The following is a 24,246-nucleotide window of genomic DNA, read 5'->3' on the forward strand; positions in this document are numbered from 1 at the left end:
CATTTGTGTCCTTGAACTTAAAGCATGCTAGTACAAGTCGCTCTCAATGAAAACAGATTAATGTCCATGATATATAATGTAAACAGCTTAAAGAACTTCATTGGATACTAAAAAATTGAAAGAAAGAATAATAAATATCCATCACTTTTTTATAACCCGACATGGCCAAGCCCAAGAAAACCATCTCTGACATGAAAGAAATCTCATATTGCAAAAGTTCAAGGACAACAAACTCTTCTCGAGTCAATATATCTGCCTTTATTATGTTATAAATACAGTTCAGGTGCATTTCAAGCTGTTCATTCTCATTAGTGACCAGGCAGTAAGACAGAAAATTGAAATGAGAAAAAAAACCTCAAATTCCACATTAGAAAGGTGCATTTTTCCTAAGTGAATTCTCAATCCATATATAAATCATAAAAATGAACTTAGTCTAAATGACAAGATGATGCCTTTTATTGATTGCAAAAGCAAGTTATATCAAACACAGTGTCTGCTTTTAGTAAAAACAAAATATAGCCTCAAGAACTAAGAGGGAACCTCCCCCCCCAATAACAACAAAAAAAAACATACTGCTTTAAGTTAAGGCAAAAGAAAGATACAAAGCTGCTGTGCATTGTATCTGATGATAGTCCTAATTACATTTAGATTTACTAATACCATAACAAAACAGTAATGTAAGCCCACCCCAAACTCTTATAATGCTTTAAATTCTGATAAGAGGAGGAAGCTGTGTGACAAAAATGTTCCATCTCGCCCAATTCTTGATCAATACATCCCAAAATATAAGTTAAATTCTCTGCAACATAACTGCAGCTTTAAATATTATTATTATTATGCAACACCTCCAGGGAATCCAAAGACTCATCAAGAGAGGGTACCTACTCTACAACTCTCTGCTTCCACCAACTACAACGAACAAGAACCATCATCTAACCAATGCCATCTACCACTCACTATTAGTATTTCCACAGACAATCACAAACATCAATGCCCACGGCAGGATTCGAACCTGCAGCCTTTTGGATGGAGAGCAGATACACTAACCACTTGGACAACTAGGCCAGTTGGCCAAGTGGTTAGCATATATAGTCAATATAGTCAAATTATATGTTACCACCATTTAAACTACTAAATCTGAAACATTTTGGACTCATCCATTAATTATATAACACTCTCAAATGGGGAGATGACATCAGTTAATCTGCTGTGATGTAAGGTTAGGCATATTAGATGCAGCATTTTGTAACACAGGAGATGAAATCTAACATTTCAAAAAAATATTATAAGTTAAATTAAATTCAATTAAATGCAAATAATTTATAGACAAGTCATGTCTGCATTTGGAATACAGATAAAGCATGTCATAATGTATATAATGTCATGTAATCATGATATATCAATATATTTTCCTATAAAAAAATTATTTACCTGCATTTCTGGTGAGCCACCTTCATCCCTAATGAGCAATAAGTAACTCTGCCCTTCAATAACAACTTCTTTCTTAAATCTGCCACCTAGTAAAAAAAAAAGTAACATGCAGAAGTCAATAAAAGTTTAAAATAAAACATTAATGTTGCAAAATTATATGAACAGCAAATGTTTCAAACTCCTTTATTTTCACAAACCTTATTGACTGATTCACAGTTAACAGTGATTACAGATGCCACTCAAACATTCCACTAAATATCGATAAATGAAATATATTTTTGGCCCATTCCTTCGTCAAAATGGCAGTTAGTTCAAGACCAGCATTTTATCTCTTCACAAAGACACCATGTAAGGTTTTCAGATTAGAACTCTTATGCTTAGTCTTATCTTTGCACTCTCATTTCTTCATAATGATGCCACAGTCCTTGTATTAGTATATTACTATGCACATACTCAACTGGACTGTTTCCGTATAGCCATCGTAGTAGGCTACAATGTTAGACTAAATGTTATGTTGTCCAGAAGGTCAACATAACATTCAGTCTTCATTTTTCTAGGTACTACATGAGTCAACCAAGAGAAGCATTTCCACCATAATACCATACTGTTAATATCTCTCCTCCTATATATCTGGAAAATAACATGCTTATACCGCTCATATCTAAACAAGTCCATGATACTGCTCAATCACAATGAATTCTGCAACACACAAACTGAACTTGAATACTGCTTAGAATAATATATGGCATGTATATTGGTAGAGCCTCTGCTTCTAATGGCTCGCAAAAGTTAAGCAGGTTTGAGCGCGGTTAGTAGTTAGATGAGGACAATCGTTCCATGGTGTTGGCACAATTCTCCCTCAATGAGTCTTTGGACTCCCTGGAGGTGTAACATGATGATAATAATAATAAAATCAAGGCTCTGGAATTCAATATATAATTCTGACACAAACTTCTACTGTGGATCAATGGATTCTCTCCTGCTTGAGAGAATCCGATGCATGGTAGCAGGAATGCACAATCAGGTGTAACCTATGGAGATTATATTTGTATAATAAAAATGTTGCTTGCAGTAGGCTCTCATAATGAAAGGAGAATATGGAGAAACTTTACGATCAAGTAATTTTCTTTTGAAGCATATCTTGTACAAAAACAATAAGTGTGATGTTTATGTTATGTCTTTATTTAGTAGCTTATGATCAATGATCAAAAGCTATTAAATAAAAACAGATAATTCAATCTTCCCCCTTCCAACATATACACGGAGAATTTTTTCCTTTTCTCTCCTGGTTAATCACAGAGAACATAATTATGAGGAGGTAAAAAAAAAAATTCTCACAAAAAACCTTGTGAGCAGGTTTATAAGCTAAGATTATCGTAAAAACTGCACCATCTTTATGTTCTCTGTTAGCATATCTTACTATGATACTGTATTCTTTTGCAGCTTTTGAAGAGAACTTGCATTTTCATGCAAGATGGCATTCAACTAGTTGATGACTTTCCCATCACAGACTCACCTTCAATCAATAAATTAACATATAGCATCGATTTTTTTCATTTGTCTTTTTCTTCAGGTACTTCCATAGTTTCTACACTTAACTCGGAACCTATAATAATAAGAATAGCAGCTGTTGCTAATCCATTCAAAGACTACTGCTGTTGAATCAGCTTTTTCTCTTCGTTCATCTAATCTGCTCTCTGGAATAGTACACAGTGTTCCTTAAACACTACAACCTGTAGCTACTGAAAACATCATTAATAGATCTCTTCTCTTGTTAAAAAATGTTTAATTTTCTTGACCAAAAAGCTCTAGAAAAACTTTTATTGGGATTATATTGATCAAGTGTATATAATAAACAACTAAGTTATACCAACTAGTTTCACCAACTAAGTCTGTTGGCATCTTCAGGGTACATAACTGATGTAAGGCACTAAAAAGTAAAAAACTGTTACAAACTAAAATCAACCGATTCCAATTATATTAAACAAAGAACAGAGCGCGTACAATACATTCATAGAGCGTGGATGATCTCACTTGTTATTTAGGAACGTTCTATAGTTGGCACCATAATTCAGTTCTGGCGAGTTGAAGGATCTGATAAGGGTCTTCCAGATCACAGGCAAGATTAGTCCTTGGTTCCTGTTAAGGTTTTGTGTACAGTGGGCAACTGTTGTGGCCTCCTTAAAAATTCGGGAGTGGAAGTCCTCCTCCATGTAAGGAACTGTGCTTCTATCCCACTCTATGGTATAGTTCATTCTTGAGAAATGAAACGCTAACCCAGATTTTTCTTCTCTGTTATTATTGACGTCACCTATATGTTCTTTTTGCCTAATTTCAAGGCTCCTTGAAGTTTGGCCGACGTAATTCAAGCCGCACAAGCATGGTATGTTATAAACTCCAGCATATTTGGAGAAAGGATGGCTATCTTTTAGAGATCTTAAGAACTGCCTAATCGTTTCTGTGGGTTTAAAAGCCACTCTTATTTTATTTGGTCTAAGGAGTCTAGCAATCTTATTGGAAACAGTCCCTAAATATGGAATGATGATGGTAGAAATATAACGTACATCATCTTGTTGTCTTTGTCGAAGTTCAGAGAAAAGTATCTTGTGGACAAGTCTTCGAGGAAATCCATTCATGGTAAGGTTGGTGGATATCAAGAATAGTTCTTCCTGGAGGTCTTGTTGATCTGTTGTAAGGAGAGAGGCACGGTTCTTCAACATGTGTACAATACTAAGTTTCTGAGAAATGTGGTGCGAGGAAGTGAAATGTAAATAACATCCTGTATTGGTAGGTTTGCGGTAAACTGAGAGGTTGATACCACCATTCGGAAGCTTCTTAATTAAAGTGTCCAGAAATGATAATTGGTTATCTTCTTCAAGTTCTAGAGTGAATTTGATTGTGTGGTGTAAGAAAGTCGAACAGGTCCTTTTTTGTGTGGTTCCAAACGATAAAGATATCATCCACGTATCTCCACCATACTGTGGGTTTAGGGTCTGTTTGAGTTAAGATTTTATTTTCAAAATTCTCCATAAAGAGATCAGCACAAGATGGAGAGAGGGGGCTACTCATTGCAAGGCCAGTCAATTGCTGATATATGGTTTTATTCCATAAGAAAAAGTTTGATGTTAAACAATGACGGAACAGAGAAGTAATGTCTTGTGGGAGCAAACTTCCTAAAATGTTGATCACTTCCTCCACAGGGATGTTAGTGAATAGAGATGTAACATCCAGGCTGGCGAGTAAATCAGTATTGGAGATTGAGATGTTGTTCAGTTTCTCAACGAAATGTTGTGAATTTCGTATATAAGTGTCCGAATTATGGATGTGAGGTTTGAGGAGGCCTGCCAGGTGTTTAGATAACAGATAAGTTGGCGAATTGATTCCATCCACAATCGGGCGTAGTGTTATTCCATTTTTGTGTACCTACCATGAATGGATTTCCTCGAAGACTCGTCCACAAGATACTTTTCTCTGAACCCCGACAAAGACAACAAGATGATGTACGTTATATTTCTACCATTGTCATTCCATATTTAGGGACAGTTTCCAATAAGATTGCTAGAACTCCTTAGACCAAATAAAATAAGAGTGGCTTTTAAACCCACAGAAACGATTAGACAATTCTTAAGATTTCCAAAAGATAGCCATCCTTTCTCCAAATATGCTGGAGTTTATAACATACCATGCTCGTGCGGCTTGAATTACGTCGGCCAAACTTCAAGGAGCCTTGAAATTAGGCAAAAAGAACATATAGGTGACGTCAATAATAACAGAGAAGAAAAATCTGGGTTAGCGTTTCATTTCTCAAGAATGAACTATACCATAGAGTGGGATAGAAGCACAATTCCTTACATGGAGGAGGACTTCCACTCCCGAATTTTTAAGGAGGCCACAACAGTTGCCCACTGTACACAAAACCTTAACAGGAACCAAGGACTAATCTTGCCTGTGATCTGGAAGACCCTTATCAGATCCTTCAACTCGCCAGAACTGAATTATGGTGCCAACTATAGAACGTTCCTAAATAACAAGTGAGATCATCCACGCTCTATGAATGTATTGTACGCGCTCTGTTCTTTGTTTAATATAATTGGAATCGGTTGATTTTAGTTTGTAACAGTTTTTTACTTTTTAGTGCCTTACATCAGTTATGTACCCTGAAGATGCCAACAGACTTAGTTGGTGAAACTAGTTGGTATAACTTAGTTGTTTATTATATACACTTGATCAATATAATCCCAATAAAAGTTTTTCCAGATCTCTTCTCTTTTAACTGCTGTCCACACATGGTGCTAATCTGTTATAAATTCTGCAAATTTTCATGCCTAGGGACATATGTTTATTATTTTGAAATTCAAGTTAAAAATAATATTTTAATATACTTAAGAGCATGTCTACTGCAAGTATCCCTATTTAAGGCCTTGAGGAATGCCATCCAGTGATTCAAATGCTGTGACACTTTACAGGAATGCACTGTGCAACATTCAGAAGCAATATCTGAGGTAAAATAAAAAAATAAAAATAAAGTAGTTCCAAAATTCACCACCAGGAGGAGAGGGGTGCTTTATGATGTACTGAGTGTAGATATAGCAATTTTTCTGTGTGTAAGAAGTATAAAAGCGACACAAGCATAAATAACACATTTTTATTCACTTCCATTATGCATTCACAAGCTGTACAGTTCAAAGTGCTGCCCTTCCCAGTATGCCACAAACTGCATCCTTTGCAGTGTGTTCAACAGGAGACACAGCTAGTTGGGACAGATGTTGCACACAGGCTGTCTTTCAGCACTGGCAAGTTATTAGGATGATTCTGATAAACTGTGTCTTTGAAAAATCTCCAGAGTAAGAAGTCACAGCAGGTCAGATCAGGTGAACGAGGTGGCTATGCAGTGGGAAATACACAGCAGATCAATCTGGTTGCTTTGAAACGTTCTCCAAGAACCTCATGTATAGATTGACCGATGTGTAAAGGGGCCCCATCCTGCATCAAAATGAGTGAATACATGCACAGACACAGCTATAACTATGGCACAACAAAATTGTTTATCATATTGTGATATCTCTGGGCAGTAACTGAGCAAGTCACAGCACCTGACTGGAAGATCCTCAATGATAAATGAAGCTGTAAACCTGCACCAGACAATAACTTTGGGTAAGTGAAAAGGAATTTGCTGGATTACATGCGTAGCTCAAACCCGGCAACTGAGTTTGAGTACTGGTATTCATAAGTATTCAAAATGGGTATTCATAGCTCCGTTCAGGTGAAAGTGAGCCTCATCTCCTCACACAATCATCCAACTCCACTCGAGCAAGGAATGTTAAAACAAATGTCAGTCAACTTTCAAAGTCTTGCATGAGCAAATCCTGTTTCAGGATTCTCTTGAATGGTAGAAATGCAGAAATTTCCATAGAAGTTTCCAGACAGTTGTGTAAGGCACATCCATACAGCACATGTACTGAAGGAACCAAGACTGTTATTCATGGCCTGCTCCACAATTGGCACTCAACAATCTTGTTTCTTCAAAATGACTAATCATTGCAGAGCATATGAAGATAGCGGACCTCGTCGACATTTGTTCGGGCAGCGAAATTTGTAGAGTGCAGCAACAGCATTATAACTGTTTAGCTAGTACAGCTTCAAGCAAAGCACGTTGGGGCAAGGTTAGTGCCATCACTGTGGATGGTGTTAACAACCAGAATGAAGGGAAAAATCCCATGTCCATCTTTATACACCCTCCTGAGTTGTGTGATATACAAATTCCATGCATTAGATGTTTACAATGCCCCTGGTGATGACTTATGAAACTACTTTTTTTTTCTCAGATATCACTTCCGTATAAAGTGTAACATATTGCTGCAAAGTTTCGCAACATTTGGATCACTGGCTGGCACTCCGCAAGGCCTTAAACAGGAATACTTTAATTATGATCATCCTATATATTTGAATTTCTTAACATTTATATTTTCTTTGCTAGTTTAAAATACAACTTCTGCAACAGTACTGCAAGAGAATAAAACTGGATCAGATAAATAATCTAATTTAGAATAGACAAATTCAATGAAATGTAGTCATAATCATCTAATCTGTTTAGGACGAATAGACTTATTGCAATGAAGAAATACAAATATTCTGTCAGTAATACTATAGCATGTCTCATTTCAGATGGTGAGAGTTCCAAACAGTTGTGTTTTATACATTAATGATTTTTAAATTAAAAATGACTTACGGTTTTCAGAAAAAAGTTTTCTTCCTCTTGGGGTTTTTGCCATCTTTAAAAACAAGTAAACTGAACCATACATGTCTTGACAGACATAGTAGCAAACTAGAGAAAAAATGAACCAGCCATCTTTTCTCACATCTGACTTATGTAAAGCATAAGATTGTTGTTCTTTGGCAGGTGTGCCTGTTTGGTAAATGAAAAACTAGTTACAGGAAAAATCCTGCCATCTAGATAGGAGAGTAGCTAATTCACTTTCTGTTGAAATGCTCTTATAAAGGATTTCTGGCATTCTAGATAGCTTCTGAATTCTTATCTTTTCATAATAAATTTAATTTAATCCTTTATCCAAGAGTGATTAAACAAAGTTTGCACCTGAAAATATCTTCAGGACTGGGGTAAGGTAGTACAACACTGGGAAACTCATAGCAAAGGTGGACCAAGCTAACATCACTCCCATCTCAGTATCTCCCATAATGCAAAACACATTTCCTTGCAGATATGTATAATGTTATGCATTAAGGGACGGGCCACTACCCAGACTAGTTTCGACCTTTATTGAGGTCTCTTCAGTGGGAGCCAGGCCCAGAAGTGAAGATACCAGGCAGAAGCAATGGCGAGGTCATCTTTACCTATAGGAGTTGCCAAAAGGTGTGCCACCTTTTTATTAAATTACTCTGGATTTAGAGAAAGCTCATTTTATTTCTTTTGGGCAGCATTACATCTTGATCACTGAAGTTTATTTAAAATTCTTCCCAAACCTGATCCAAAGATTAAATTGGACTGTCTGTCAAACACCAAGTGAAATCCACATCAAGTCAATTCAAGCAAGCAATGTTACAAAATAAGTTGTTACGGAAGAAGTACATGATAGTTTGCAGTGAACAGATGCATAAAGAATATAAACTGCAAGCCAGAAAAATGACAAGCATGGTTCAAAGAGAAAAAGTAGAATATGAAAGGAGATTGGCCAGTCAGATCAAAGTAATCCAAGGGAATTTTTCTGTCATGAGGAAACAAAATTATGGCACTGACACTGGTAGATAGTTATGGTAGCAGAGTAACCATAGTAAATGATATAATGGAATTATTTAATGATCATTTAATTCTATGTCTGTAAAACCTGCCAGAACTTGGGTAAAAATCTTCTGTCAGCTAATGCCTAGCTAATGATGCGGTACTCCATGAGCTAGCACCCATGGAATAGTGCAACAATTGGATATGCCTAATTCCATGGTATGGAAAGTCTTCTGCAAAATTATTACTTTTTATCTAAGTGAGGCATTTTTAATAAGTGAAGCACATGTTGAACAACTACCAATAGGAATGATATGTGAAGTTTTCCTCTTTACTAAATGAATTATATTCTTAATATAGAGGAGTTAAACTTTGTTTTATGCAAATTTTGGGCTTCCTGAGTTACAACAATGCGATGCCCCCCCTTCCCCCCATTGGTGACTTTCTGAACTAATTTTTTTTTTTTTTTTGCAGAATCCTTCTTCCCATGTCTCGATTGGTCTCCCTACCAAATTTGGTGTCATTCTGGTTGTTAGATCAAGCTATATAAGGCTCTGAATAGGGGAAATTGAATTATGGCCACCCTGTGCATTCCATTCATGCTTATTAAAAAAATAAATAAAAAATACGTGAAAACTAGTTACCTTCTGGGGATTCATCTTGCATATACGATCCTGTCAGGTATCTATGAACTAATGCAGATTTTCCACTTGACAGACTACCTAAAATTCCCTAAATAATTATGAAATACGTTATTGCAAGTATAAACTTCAATACCTTATTATCACTAAGATATCAGGCTTTCTACAGTCATATACAAGATATCTGAACATATATATATAGATAATGGACACTACAAATCCATGTAATTACTGGTAAACTGATAAACATGTCAAGACCAGTTAGGGGATTAAATATTCTCGAGTCACACTGAAGGTATCAACATTTAAAAAACCATTTGCATTCTTTTCTCATTCAAAAACGAAGTGCAAAGTGAAAGAACACAGCATTCATCAATCTAATAAAATGTATAATCAAATTTGAATAATTAATAGAACTTACTGTTACATTAATAACTCATTACTAAAGCATTTATATAAATGATTCAATATTGCTGATAAATATCTATTATAAGGCTAAGAGTAATAACACCAATAATAGTTTATTTAGGACTCGGCAATGAAACAAAATATTCTCGTATTCTGTTGTTTCTAATGATTTCTAATCATGATCTCCTGACAGGAAAACCAGAGAACATTCTGATCAGGAAGATCTTAACTAACATAATCGTAACTTAACACCTTGCATTAAATGAAGAAATTTGAGTTTTATAATTCTAATATTATATTATATACACCAACATTATTCCATTAAGCATTTCAATTTTGTGCAACCCACCACTAAACAACTGCTACTTTTTTTAAAGCAGCACTGTTTGATTTTACTAATGTCATCTTAATAGCCACTAACAGACTTAAAATGAAGATAGCAATAGTGCTCCTTTAAATGAAAGAATTTTTCAAAAGTGAATTCTAATACCACCTCTCATATCTTGATAGAGTTTCAGTTCATTTGAATCAAGTACTGAAGTATGTGATTGTTTGCTGGGGCAGATCTGGTCAAGCAAGCAGCAGATTTATTCTCTAACCAACAAACTTACAGTTTGTTGGTTAGAGGATAGGTTTGATTCAAATGGAATTCACAGGCATGGATGTTTGTGAATGTCTTTAGGCAGTAAGATGAATTTCATCATTTGGAAATAAGAACAACACTTTGTTCATTGGAGGGCTGAAGTAGTTTAAAAAAGGTTCATGTTTAGTATGATGAGCAGAGCTTTTTAGATCTAAATACCAAGCATGGAATCCTCATCCTATACACAGTACTAATACTAACAAACTACAGGTTTGCATCCTTTTATGGGTGATATTCTATGTCTGTAAAACTGTGTTCACAGGGCCAGTTTGCTTGTTCTAAGGGATGAAAAACCCAAGTTTCTGGGTAAAAAAAAACCTCTCTTCCTCTGTATGAGACCTGCTAACTCACTATTTGATTGAAAATAACTAATAAAGGTTCCTCACATTGTAGGCAGGATTCAAACCCAGGTCTTTTCTATCCTGGTTGGCTGAGTGGTTAGTGTATCTGCTCTCCAGCCAAAAGGCTATAGGGTCAAATCCTGCCATGGGCATGGATGTTTGCGATTGTCTATGAAAATACCAGTGATGGTGAGCAGTAGATGGCATTGGTGCAGACAATGATGGTAGTTGCAGTTCGCTGTAGTTGGTGGATTGAGTGGTGGAGATGGAAAGCTGTAGAATAGGTGCCCTTCCATGATGAGTTTTTGGACTCCTTGGAGATGTCACATAATAATAATACCAACTGAGCCACAGAGGCTCTCAGCAATTCATCATTGCTAAAAAAAAAAAAAATAATAATAAGTAAAACAGGAATAAATTTAACTATTGTGCCTACAACTTTATTTCTAAATGAAATAAAGCAGTAGCATATCATAATAACATTATAATATAAATATTATTTAAATCAAAATTTAAACCAATTCTGCAGTAGCATATAGGCTGCAAACCAAAATACAAGTTCAAGTTGTGAAGAATAACTAAAAAAAGGTTTAGGAACCATTGTTCTAGAACATCTGCACACCATGTAACATTCAGAGAATGAACATCAAACTTGAATGTTTATTAAAAACTAATTTTGCATCTCCTTTGTATCCAATATTTAGAATAACTATCCTTCATGTATCTTCACATGGAAATTAGATTTGAAATCTTACAGGTTGTAATGTTAATAAGTTTCTTCTTTCTTTCCAATCTTCAGTCCATCATTAACATTAATAACTTTAATGAATTAAAAGGTACCAATATTTCGTACTGAAAGTAACAGTACATCAGTGTAGAACAAACATTTAAAGGAATGGAATACAAAGTACAGAATAGTTGGTGGATTACCAATTAAAATTGTTGCTGAGTGCCAGAAAATTAATATTAATAAAATATTATTAAATAATTCTTAAAAACCATTTCATCGATGGTTGCATAAGATAAGAATCTCCCAAACTTTTGGGAGAGGGAGAGAGAGAGTCATTTCGATTCAAATTCGGCTGATGTAAAAGGGCTTCGTATCAGTATTATATCAAATACATGAAACCTAATAAGTCCGGTCTAACACAACATAGCATTGACACTAAACATAATATCCAGTGGGATAAAGCTTGTCTTCTCTACAGATGTAAGATTAAATATAAACGCCTTTTCAAAGAGTGTTGCAAAGCCCTTTTACATTGGCCAAATTTGAATCAAAATGACTGTCGCTCTCTCCCAAAAGTTTGGAAGATTCTTATCTTATGTAATCATCAATGAAATAATTTTTAAGAATTATTTAATAATATTAATTTTCTGGCATGCGGCAACAATTTTAATTGATAATCTACTGACTGTTCTGTACTTTGTATTCCATTCCTTTAACTGTTTGTTCTACACTGATGATGTACTGTTACTTTCAGTACGAAATATTTGTACCTTTAATTCATTAAAGTTATTACTGTTGGTTTTATACGTGTTAAGTTATTAATTTTAATTATGCTATAGTACCTCTAAACATCATTAACATTGTAAAGATGACTGCAATAATTCACATGACATCCAGAAACTTACTATTTTGGTGTGCATGCACTAGAAACTGGACATCTCTGGTATCTAGTCACTTGATATACTAGCTGTAGTTGCAAGCCTGTCCATCAAGTCATGAGATATCATGAGACTTACTGTATGCATTATGTATATATAATCATAATGCACGGTACTCACAAGCCCTTAAGGCCCATGACCTGAATATATATATATTGTTGTAAGTGCAGTAAGTTTTCCTGGCTAGTTTACCTAGTTGCAGGATGAAAAACCCTGCAACCTCTATCCTCTATATGAGACTGGCTAACTCACCTTTATCCAAAAAGTCCTGATTTAAAGGTTCTTTATCCTAGATGGGATTTGAATCCAGGTCATTCCAACTAAAAGGCTTCATCAAAACCAACTGAGTTATAAAGTTCTTATTAAGTATACATAATGAAACAATCTGCAGTAGTAATGCTTACCAATCTCAAATCAGGAACTGAATGACTAATTGTCCATTCTTGACTATTCACAAAAGAATCTAGAAATAAAATAAAATAAGTTCATGAAATGAATTCCATAAAAAAAACAGAGACAATATTACTCTTATTTTTTTAACACTAGTATTAATCAAATTCTCCCATGCAGATGATATCTGTATTTTTAATGATCTGCAAAATCAGTGATCTGAAAAGTCAAAAATCTCTTTTTAATAAAAATCTTTCTTGAGATAGCCCATCTTTTTTTTTGGGGGGGGGGGGGGAATATTCATTATTTGTATCAATCAAACAATGGTGAGATATACATAATTTAGCATTAAAAATAAAATATATTATTGTATGTATCCACTGGCAGCATATTCTGCTAGGTTTATGCACAAATTATTGGTGATTGCAAAGGTGGGGGGAAGACTGAAGAAAGAAAGAAGTAGAAATGCATAAGGTAGGTGTTTGCTTGCTGTGATTTATTGGGACTGAAGAACCATCATGCTAAGTGGATATCTTAGCTGGCAAGCAATAGTGACCAGTTCCTTCCCACCCACCCCCATAAAATTATCTAAATGATACTATTATGATGACCCGGTATATAGATGGTTATCTAATAAATATATAAAAATGTGTTTGTGACTTTCTTGTTCAAGAAAATATGTATGTTAAAATATAAATAAAATACAAATAACACAAACAACCATCCATTACACTTCGATAATAAAAAACAAACAAAAAATTAATTATAACAAAAAATTTAAATGAAAAAAAAAATAATTATTTAGCCAAATAGTCTACAACGAATATTATAACTCCATCTATGAAATAAGTTTTTTTGGCTCTATGAATAGTACCACACCTTAGCTGAGACAAGTAAGGAAAATTCCTTATAAGAGAAAGCAAGTTTTACTAGAGGAAGTTTCTGGTCATTCATAACTGTCTGGAAAGGGGGAGGAGCTAAAGTCACTTAGTTGTTTTTGAAGGGATAAAGTCAGAACTTTCCTACTCTCCTGGCATTGTCAGTGTGCAACAAACAGTAATGTCTCACTGGAATATGTTAAGTCAGCATGCAACATCATCTGCATGTTCACCTCTTTCATGTTCAATGAAGTTTCATATCCATAAACGTTTTTGGTTTGCTGGGTTTTTTTTTGTTTGAAAGAGATCCACTGGTATCACTTTTTGAGGAGGGAGGGGAGAATATTTCATAACTAAGTAAACATCTGACCAATTCCAAAAACTATACTGAAACACTAAAGCTTGCTTTTAAGAATAAAAATTGCTCAAAGAGGTTCTGAAACCTCCAAACATAGATGTATTTGTTTCATGTGTTGACACTATCAATGCATGATCACAAAATGGTTAATTTAACCTCTTTTTCACTTTGTTACCACTAGCACAGCATATCTTCTTATGTCAAGAGATAAAAAAAAATAAAGATTTGTAATCTCTCTCTCTATCACTAACTAACTGCAAACAAACAAATCTAATACATAAATATACAAAAAAGTGGCTCAAATTTTGGTAGGCATGAAAAAAAAGTATTAACTGCACATTTCTGTTTAATATAAAATCTTATGGGTTCAGTACTTTACTCCCAAGTAGATGTGTTAAAACAAGCTCAATTTTGTCACTAATAAGCAGTATAAAAATGCACTCGTTTCAACTAACTGAAATTTGAGCTATGATTTTGTTTTAACATGTGTTCCAAAAGACAAATCATGGGAACGTAGACATCAGTTACAGTAACATCACATTAAGCAGGCACTTACTATACCTGGAAAAAGCAGAACCATATATATATAAAAAATGTGACTGAGAGAATTTAAAAATTAATTTGAAACAGATTAAAAAAAAAAAAAAAAAGACTAGCAAAAACATACGTTCTACTGTGACTTTACATAACTGACACTGGATTTTATTATGCAGTAAACTTATATATGATTATACCAACTAGTTTCATCAAATGCTAGTGGTGACATATGCTAGTGGCTTCTTCTGGATTAGGAAAAAAAAAAATAAATAAATAAATAAAGGGGTAAATGTGAACCATGACATAACTGAAAAACAGAACGCGTAGGAAGGAACCATTACACAAAAGTAAAAAACAGAAAGATTATTTTTTCTGAAAACGCTGAAGGCATGGGTCAGTCATTGTTCAGTAAGTGTGTGTGATAGTTGACAGAAAAGTTAAAGGGTGACATGCAGAAAAATCTAATAAGAGACTTCAAAATATCATATAGAATCATTCCTTAGTTTCTGTTGAGTGTGCCTTGTGAGTGGATAGATTCTTTGATGTTGCGGGCATGGATTTTGTCCCATTCAATATTATGGTAAGTGGGGGAGAAGTGGAAGGCTTGGCTTGAGCTGTCTTCTCTGTTATTTACACCTACAATATGTTCTTTTTGTCTTATTTCCAAACTTCTAGAAATTTGCCCTATGTAAGAAAAGCCACATGAACATGAAATATTATAAAAACTCCAGGATGTTTGTTGAAAGGGCTGTGGTCCTTAGGTGAACGTAATAAAGCTCAAATAGTCACAATGGGTTTGAAAGCCACTCTTATGTCATGAGATTTTAGGAGATTGGTGATTCTGAGAGAAAGTCTACCAATATAAGGGATGGAAACTGAGGTTCTGTAGCACATGTTGCCATATGTTAATTACTGTGGCATATGTGTAAATTTTTAGTTTGTACTATTTTCTTAGAATATTCATTGCTCACTACTTGGAGTATAGACTGTAATTCTTCATTTTTCTTCATTTCTTGTAATAGATTACCCTTTTCTTGAGTATGTATAATATCTAATTTTTCTGATATATGGTGCAATGAATAAAAATGTAAACAACCTGTGCGAATGGGCATGTGAGTGTTAGAAGGAATTTTCCTTTATTTTCAAGTTCCAAAGTGAATTTAATTATATGATGGAAAGAGTTGATGGATGAGATGAGATGAGAAAATCATGCAACTCAGCAAACACTGTATTTGAAGATAATAAATATGTCATCTACATTATCCAAAGTGAAGGCTTTTGATTCATAGATGTGAGGAAATGTTTTTCAAAGGTTTCCATGAATAAGTCAGCATGTGGAGGAGACAGATGGGTTCCCAATGCAAGGCCAGATAGCTGCTTGTAAATTTTCCCATTTCATCTGAAAAATTTGACTGGAAACAATACCCAAATAGCTGAGAGATGTCAGGAGGGAACAAATCATCTATAAGTGACATAACTTCATCCACAAAAAATTGGTGAACAAGGATACAATATTTAGACTAGCTAGAATATCTGATGATAAGATGAAAATTTCTCTTAGTTTTTGTACAAAGTGTTGCGAGGTTTTGATGAAGTCCATACATCTGATGTCATTCTTTAAAAGTTTAGATATTTTTGATAACAGATAAGTAGGCAGACTAATACCATATACGATAGGCCAAAGAGGAATATTAGTCTTGTGAATCTTCAGCATTCCATATAGTCATGGAGTTAATGGGTGCATAGATTTCAATCTTTTGTTTGTTTTTTTAAGATCCATGGGCAACATGAGCATGTTGTGTAAAAGGTTATTGGTCTCCGCATAATTTGCCTAAGTAGGGTCATAATCTAATGAAGTATAAGTGGAGTAGTTGAGAGTAAAGATGAAATCTTGTACATACAATCAGTTGTATTCATGATTACAGTTGAATTGCCTTTATCAGCCTTAAGTATTATATCTTTGTTCTTTTTTTAAATTTGAAAGAGCTCTTTTTTCTGAGAGCTAATGTTTTAGGAGGATGAGAAGAAAGATGTATACTTTTAAAGATGTATACATAATCTGTAACATTATGGTCTAATAAAACCCAATGTCAGTTATTTAAAAGTCACACTGTTGTTTGGTCGAAAATTCTACACACTCATCATATATGTTCTGCTATTTACTTGATTACAGTTTAACTTTGTAAGTGGCTAATTGATATCTGTGATAAGAATTTATGAAGAGCTTTTGTAAAAAGGAAATTAGATTTGTAAACCTCAGAGTGCTTTAATGAAATGAAACAATATAAAAATGTATATTGTTTACTGATAAAGTTTTTTTTTTTCTGCAGAGAAGGATACTCCTTATTTATAACTGGAATTTTGAAATTAATGACTGATAAGACATTTCAAAAATGAACTGGCATGAGACCTTTCTCTATGCCATATATATATATCCATTATTTTTTATGATGAGTCTATATATGAGCCTCTACTAAATTCTTAACAACTGGAAGAGAAGGGGGGGGGACAATCCCGTTTATCCCTTAATTTGGTATTTATACAAGGCATTTACAGAAAATACTACTGTATTTCCTTAAAATTATAAAATATGCAAAAATTATCAAAATTGTTTCATAAATTACTAAGAATAAAATAGGTAGTTAAGAAATACAAAATGAATGAATGAATCAGTATTATCAAGAAAAGTATGATTAGAGGAATGAAAGAATACTATTCAGTAATTTTGATTGGAACAGGAAAATAAATTTCTAAGTGAGACTATAACATAAAACAATCATTGTTGATATCTCATATCTGTAAGAAATTCTTATTTACATCAAATAAACTGCAAACGAATTTTCATGCTGGCCAACTGTTAAAATTAATTTTCATTAAAGTAAATTACGAGCTGCAAGTTTATTTAATTCAAAATGACTAGTCAATTAAAACATTATCAAGATCCAAACATATCTGAATTTTTTTTTTTTTTGCAGTTAATACTTTAAAATATTAATAATCTGAGAGGGGTACTATTTTTTTCTGAGTATATCCAGTATATCTTTTATGCTATTTGCAAATATTAACGTCTTCAGCATGAGGATGAACCCTAAACAGAATATATATATTGCTATATTATACTGTAAAGTGCGATGCCGATTGGTAGCAAAATAACTACACATGGATATATCATAAATAATTATTGAAAAATAATCGCGACTGCGAAAAAAATGTAATTAAAAAAATGAGTTAGAGTAATTTATGCAGGATCAATGGTACTGTGTCATATTTTATACAAAGTCTAAAAATCTATTTGACTTACAATGGGATTACTAAAATGAATCCCATTTACTGATGAATGTATCTTTATATTCAGAATAGTTATATCACTGTTACACTAATAACAATGTTCACCTTGAATTTAAAATAACCTCACCTTAACAAGAAGCAAAAACATCTATATTTACTTTAATATACTGTAAACATTTATGTTTGCTTCTTTTCGAATGTAAATATTTATATTTACGATTTTCAGAATTGTTATTCAGTGGATTCAAAATGTTTACGAATCTCATATTTAAATTCTTTAGATTTTTGCTTTTTCCAAGTTTGGTTTTCTTCAAAATTATAGAAAAAAGTTATCAATGAAATGTTTAACAGTAATGGTGACTAGGAATCACCGTAGAATATTTCTAGTCACTAATTAATTTTAATGACCGACATCATGAAAATCATAAACAAATCTCAAACGTGTATGTGAAATACTTGTTTTTTGTTAAGCTTTTAGTTTATCTCAAAAAAAAGATCTATTATTCTTCCTTGGCATGAATTTAACCATTCACGAAACATTTAAGTTAGAGAAACGAATGATGACTTTCTAGTGATATATATTACAATATTTGCAAGAAAATTGTATTAGAAAAGAGCAATAAAAAATAAACCACTCGACTGGTTCGAATTTAAGTAGTTTAAATCAGCCAGAAAAGTAACACATCAATTATTCCTCCTACAACAGAAGTTTTCGCACAGTGTTTTAAAAGGGTCATACGTTTTTAACCTTTCTCCAATGCACCTAGAATGAAACACGCAAATGACAATTCTGAAGAATGCTTATGGACTATACATTTTTATTTAACTTGGATAATTACCGACGTTTAAAAAAATGTACAGTTCACGAGTATTCTTCAAGACTGTCAATCGATAAATATCGGAAAGTTAAAAAAAGAACCTAGGAAATGATGAAATCCTTTAAATCTTTAGATTTTTGCTTTGTACCGTATGACAAACAACTATGAACATGATTTCAAATAACAATCAATATATGCACGTATAATATATACCTGATAAAGCTTGCCCTTGTCGTCTAACGGTTGTTTTTTTCTTGATTCTTAAGGAGCGTCTACGCAAAGCAAAGGTAAGCAATGGCATCTTTACATACATTTTGTTCTACATCGATAGAAATCCGAAATACACAGCGATATCAAACGGTAAATTGTTTTTATATATGTCAGATAAGAGGAAGATCCCAGTTGCATCCAGAATTCAACTGATGAGTTCGCTCTTTCTGTAACCTAATGCGTGAACGAGTCAACGCTTATAGCCACGCGTCCCATGATGACTAAGCAGTACGGTTTCAGTGCCGGTAGCAAGAGTGGCTAGAAGCACTGACTGGATTCATCAATTTATTTACGCGAGCACAGACTTATGGAGTTGAGAGAATGTGTGTGTGTGTTGGGATGGGAGAGAGAGAGGGCGAGATCTATGAGTCAGAAACCCGGGAGATGGGGGGAGGGATAGCAGTATGGAAACCGCATTCCCTACACATCACTGTAGACGGAAGAAATGAAGCCTACTAGTGCAGTGTTTCGAACCCTACCTAAGTCGGTGGATCAAAGAACCATCTGGCCAAGCGTCCTGTGCTATGAAAGCGTTTCCCGTCGTGTCACCTGGCCTGACGAGCAGCAGGTGACAAGCGTAGCCAAAGTTCATGCTTGAACTAGGTGAAACTGACGCGTGCTTCGCTCCAAAAGAAAAGACCGTAGCACGGCTCCGCTTGGAGAGAGATTCTACTATAAGTATGCTTTGGCTAATAAAAAGAAAATGCTACGGCTGGGATCTAATAGTTAGTATGTAACGCAATTTTATTACATTGTGTACAAAATCATCGGAAATTTTCAAACAAAATAGCTACTGTATATAAAGCAACTCGATTCAAAGCATGTCAAAAACCGAGCTTTCTTTTTTCTTCTTAAATCCAGTTCTTTAAACTTAATCGTGAACGCTGACTGAATACTTGTGGACGTTCATAATTTTATTAGAATGATTGAATCCGTAATTTCTTTATAGTATTTTAATAATTAAGACACTTTTTTTGCGAGGAATTCAGAAAAATAAACTCTGCGTCTAGCTCAACGTTCAAAGTGGCTTAATACACCCTTATGTTTAAAAGCAAAAAAGTTATTAAATTTTCTAATTAAAAATAATGACATCTTGTAAAGCACACCTGAGGATATTTTTTAATGCTTAGCATGAAAAATATCTAAAGCTCTTTATGAAAACTACTCCGCCTACTTACAGGAAACGTAAAAAGGGAAAATCAGGTCAAGTCTTGAAATGAATAGGAGTAAATTTCATTTTAATCGCCTCGTAAGGTATCTTCAACATACCTACAGTTGTTAGTTCAATAAGTTTATTAAAGGATCCGCAGATTTGCATTCAGATCTGGTATAACGTATCTATGTAATAATAATAAAAAAAAAAGCTTGAGAACAGGCTGGTATAGGATAAACAAACAAGCCGGAGTGTGACAATAGCCCTCGTAGTTTCAAGTAGTACGGGAAACCTATAGCCGAAGACTGATCCATCATGAAATTTCTGGGGGAGAGGCACTGAGATGCAATGGGATTTTACGTTACATATTTGCACAGAAGCTAAGGAATATTCTGTTAATGTTAATCGCAGAGTCTGTACAGAACAGATAAATTAAGGCCAGAAGTCACATGGATGGAAAAATCCCTACACACGATTTTCAGCATTCTCTTACCCCAGCTGGTTTTTACATATTCCACAAATGTTATAATTAAAGAGTAAACAAAAATTAATTACTTTTACTTTTTTTTTTTACTCTTGAGATATACAACAGCAATCCCTCGATTAATGCGCCCCCGATTAGTGAGTCATTTTTCTTTTCGATACCCAAATTCGATTAGTGCGCCCATATACATCTTAAAAATAAATGTTACAGATTTAAAAAAAATTCGATTTATACATTTTTTATGGCTAACTATTTAAAAGAATCACTACCTGGATGAAATAATTTAGTTACCGATTTGAAACATTTTATAGTTATTTTTTTTAATGGCATACTACACTATATTCCAAATTTACCGCCAAAAATGTATGTCGTCTGCTTTACATAGCATTTCGCTGATCATATCTCGTACAATTGTTTACCTTACTTTATTATTTTCAATTATTTTCCTAATCTTTAATCATGAGTAAAAGAATTAGTAAGCAAAAAATAGAAGGGTGAAAATGATTTGAAAAGTAATCTGATTGGAAGAAAAACTTGAAATAATAAAGAAAAATGAACAAGGCTAGTCCACAGCAAGATAGGACAAGAACACAAAAATGGGTGACTGAATACAAAGAGAAAGGTAAGGCTGCTTCTAATTCATCATGCATGCACTCGAAATCAAAGTATTATAATGATTGAATTAGAGAGACTTTGTTTTACATGGATCGAAGATTGTAACTAAAAACAGATCCCGCTAAATACTGACCTTATTAAATCAAAAGCATTAAACCTCTTTGCAACCTTGAAAGAAAGAGCTATCAATGATGGAAAAGAAAAAGAATTCCACGCTAGTGCTGGGTGATTTGAACGTTTCAAAAAGAGAAATAGCCTACATAATGTTCTAATCACAGGCGAAGCTGCAAGTGCGGATAAGGAGATATCTAGAGATTTTAAAGAAAATTGTGTAAGAAGAGGATTATTGTGATCAACAAATATTTAATGTCGATGAAACCAGCCTTTTTTTTTTTTTTTTCCCCTCCAAGACTTTTCTAGCAAAATCAGAGAAATCTCAGTCTGGTTATAAAGTCGCAAAGTCGAATGAAATTACTGCTAACAATATGCGAGCCGTTAGGAAGCACATTCTTCCACATTGTGAAAATGATTTTAGAGGTTTTTCAAATGAATCTAAGTTAATTAAATCTCATTCTGAGAAGTTGAGTGATTCCGATCTGCTAAATTTAGATACACAGCGGGAAGATCCTAAAGAATATGAAGAAACTTTAATCACTGACAAGCCCAAAGAGGTTTCATAGAAACAATTTGAAAATGGTTTTCGTACAATCGAAGTTTTTAAGCAGCAATGCTTAGAGACCGACCCTGGTGAAGAGAGAACCAGTAAAATTTGCAGAAGATGCAATAGGGCCATACCGTCAGTTGTATGAAAAAAAGAAAACAGAATGCCCGCCAAACTACGTTAGCTCAATTCTCTGTTAAGAAGCAGAATAATAAATTTATATTCTGAATATGTTTTTATGGTCTTTCACCTTCATGGTTTTCCTTTAAGTAGGCTCTGAGACATGCCCTAATTCTTTTATAAAAAAAACTTAAGGGTCAAAAAAGAAATCTGAGAAAATATTATATATTTTCCCATAGGTTACTATATTCGATTAGTGCGTTTTCGATTTTCGATTAATGCGCCTTTTTTAAAGAACGCATTAATTGAGGGATTGCTGTATAATGACATTTTTTTTTTTTTTTTGCAGACGATCTGTAAAGTTCCATTATTATTATATTATTATTTTGATACATCAGTGTCAAAACAAAAACCATTTTACATGAAATAACAATGAATACTATTTCCATATCTACATACACACATAGTAAAGAACACTGCTGGATCCGTCTTTACCTGATCATGCTACACAAACAGCGTTAAGGAAGACGAAGCAAGATATGTTTAGAATTGTCTCTTTCATTTATCGTAAGATAAATAAAAGAGACATACAATTAATTTTTATTTATTTATTTTATTTTTGAAATCACTGCATATCGTAATAATTGTACTTCCTAACGGACAAAATTGTCTGCATCAGTATCCACCCAAGAGTACTCCGTACGCTAACATTAATAAAAACAGAGTTCAACGCAAAAGTCACGCTGGACAGAACGGCCTATTCAGAGATGTTCTTAAATACTGTAACATCAATGTAAAAATAAATGCAAAAAAACTGAAAAATGTAAAAAACTTCATAGTCCGTCCATGGAAGTAATGTACCATAAGTTTACAACCTTTCGTAGGTTGTAAACTACTATAGTACAGTCAAAAATTGATTTGCACTACTTAAAACGGATGTAAAGATTTTAGCTGGAAGACGATTTTTGTAATCCGGTGTGAAAGGGGTTTATTGGAGGCGTAAAGTGACTTGAAAAAGTTCCGTGTTTTGTTTCAAGTCTTTAAAACGGAAGGGGGTTTCCGGATCAGCTATCCCCCCCCCCCCGCCACAAACACACACCTTTACCTAATTCTTGGTTAATCCGGGGAATCTGTAGTACTGCAGGTGGGATCGAGTAAAAAATAAAAGTGTGTAGTTAGATATGTGAAGAGCCAAAGGCTTCAATTCGGCGACATATAACTTGTTTAAGTTAAGGGATATTACATCCCATATAGTTTCTTAGCCGAATAAGAAACTCAAAGAGTTTCATGCCGAATATAGTAGAAACTATATAAAGTTCGGCGATTCCAAGCGTAAGCAAAAGTGTGTATATATATATATATATATATATATATATATATAGTTGAAATACTTGAAGCTCCAAATCTTATTCATATTACAACCTGATTTTGAAGATGAAAAACTTTAAAAACAAAATAAAATATAATTTATTCAAAGAAACAGACATTATTATAATACATCTTTTGTAAGCAATGCCGACTTGTAGTTAATAAATTCATTAAGTTAGTGATTCTGTATTTGATTTTTACGAAAGTACAAAAAGGGAGCACTAGGGTAAAAAATACCAAATTAATTCATCGAATAAAAGGGAGGGATAAAAAAGAGAGGCAGCGTGTACTCAGACTACAAAAATCTAGGTGAATGTTGACTGCAGAGAGACAACGGATATAGCATTTTTTTCTGCTCGTCAATTCCAATTTGCTTGTCTTCTTGCCAAACAGTTAATGGCATGTTTCACACATTGATCCACAAATATCAACAAAGGATAAAAGAGGAAGAATTCTGCAAAATTTTCTGATAATATTTTAGTGAACGTTTCTTTATAGATTTATTAAGGATGTGAAGATAGAGTAGATATCGAAGATGAAAAGAACGTCAGCTAAGAAAAACACTTGAAAAAGATTACATTTGGGAAGATAGAAAAAAATAGCAAAAGTTCACTGCTGAATCATCAACTTACTAGACTGATCGTTCAGCAAAAATTTGCCTCTTACTAAACAACATTCATTTCATTTTTTATGATCAACATAATCGACAATAATGATGAAGTAAATGCTCCTAATTCGACTTAATTAACTGTATTCTTTCTAAAATAAATATGTAAAGGAGCTTTGACGTTACTCGTTTATAATACCTAATATCAGTGACGATATTACAAGTTATATTATTTTCCATAGATAGCTGAGGTTCCCAATACTGGTTTGCGAATCCCCCCCCCCCCCAAATAAAAGCTTTACAGCAAAATGTCATTTGAATGTAAAAATA

At 33.8% G+C, this 24,246-nt stretch overlaps 1 protein-coding gene across 3 annotated transcripts in view; it reads right to left on the reverse strand.

Annotated features, from left to right (window-relative positions):
* LOC150098898 (centaurin-gamma-1A-like) overlaps window positions 1-19,568 on the reverse strand; it is a 273,420-nt gene extending 253,852 nt beyond the window's left edge. Inside the window, exons 1-4 of one of the 3 annotated variants that reach the window (XM_090404607.1) lie at window positions 18,852-19,568; window positions 12,774-12,832; window positions 9,313-9,400; window positions 1,432-1,517 (exon numbers count right to left, since the gene is read on the reverse strand). In XM_090404607.1, coding sequence (XP_090260733.1) covers window positions 1,432-1,517; window positions 9,313-9,400; window positions 12,774-12,832; window positions 18,852-18,951 — 333 coding nt within the window. In that variant the 5' untranslated portion in view covers window positions 18,952-19,568. Of the gene's footprint in view, window positions 1-1,431; window positions 1,518-9,312; window positions 9,401-12,773; window positions 12,833-17,833; window positions 17,925-18,851 lie in introns of those variants that run through there. The other 2 variants (XM_090404608.1, XM_090404609.1) reach the window with 2 other exon arrangements.
* Window positions 19,569-24,246: the final 4,678 nt, after the last annotated feature.

The sequence above is a fragment of the Typopeltis vanoorti genome, chromosome 15 (genome assembly GCF_054136105.1).
Source record: "Typopeltis vanoorti isolate ZY-2024b chromosome 15, IOZ_Tvanoo_1.0, whole genome shotgun sequence".
NCBI classification, from domain to species: domain Eukaryota; kingdom Metazoa; phylum Arthropoda; class Arachnida; order Uropygi; family Thelyphonidae; genus Typopeltis; species Typopeltis vanoorti.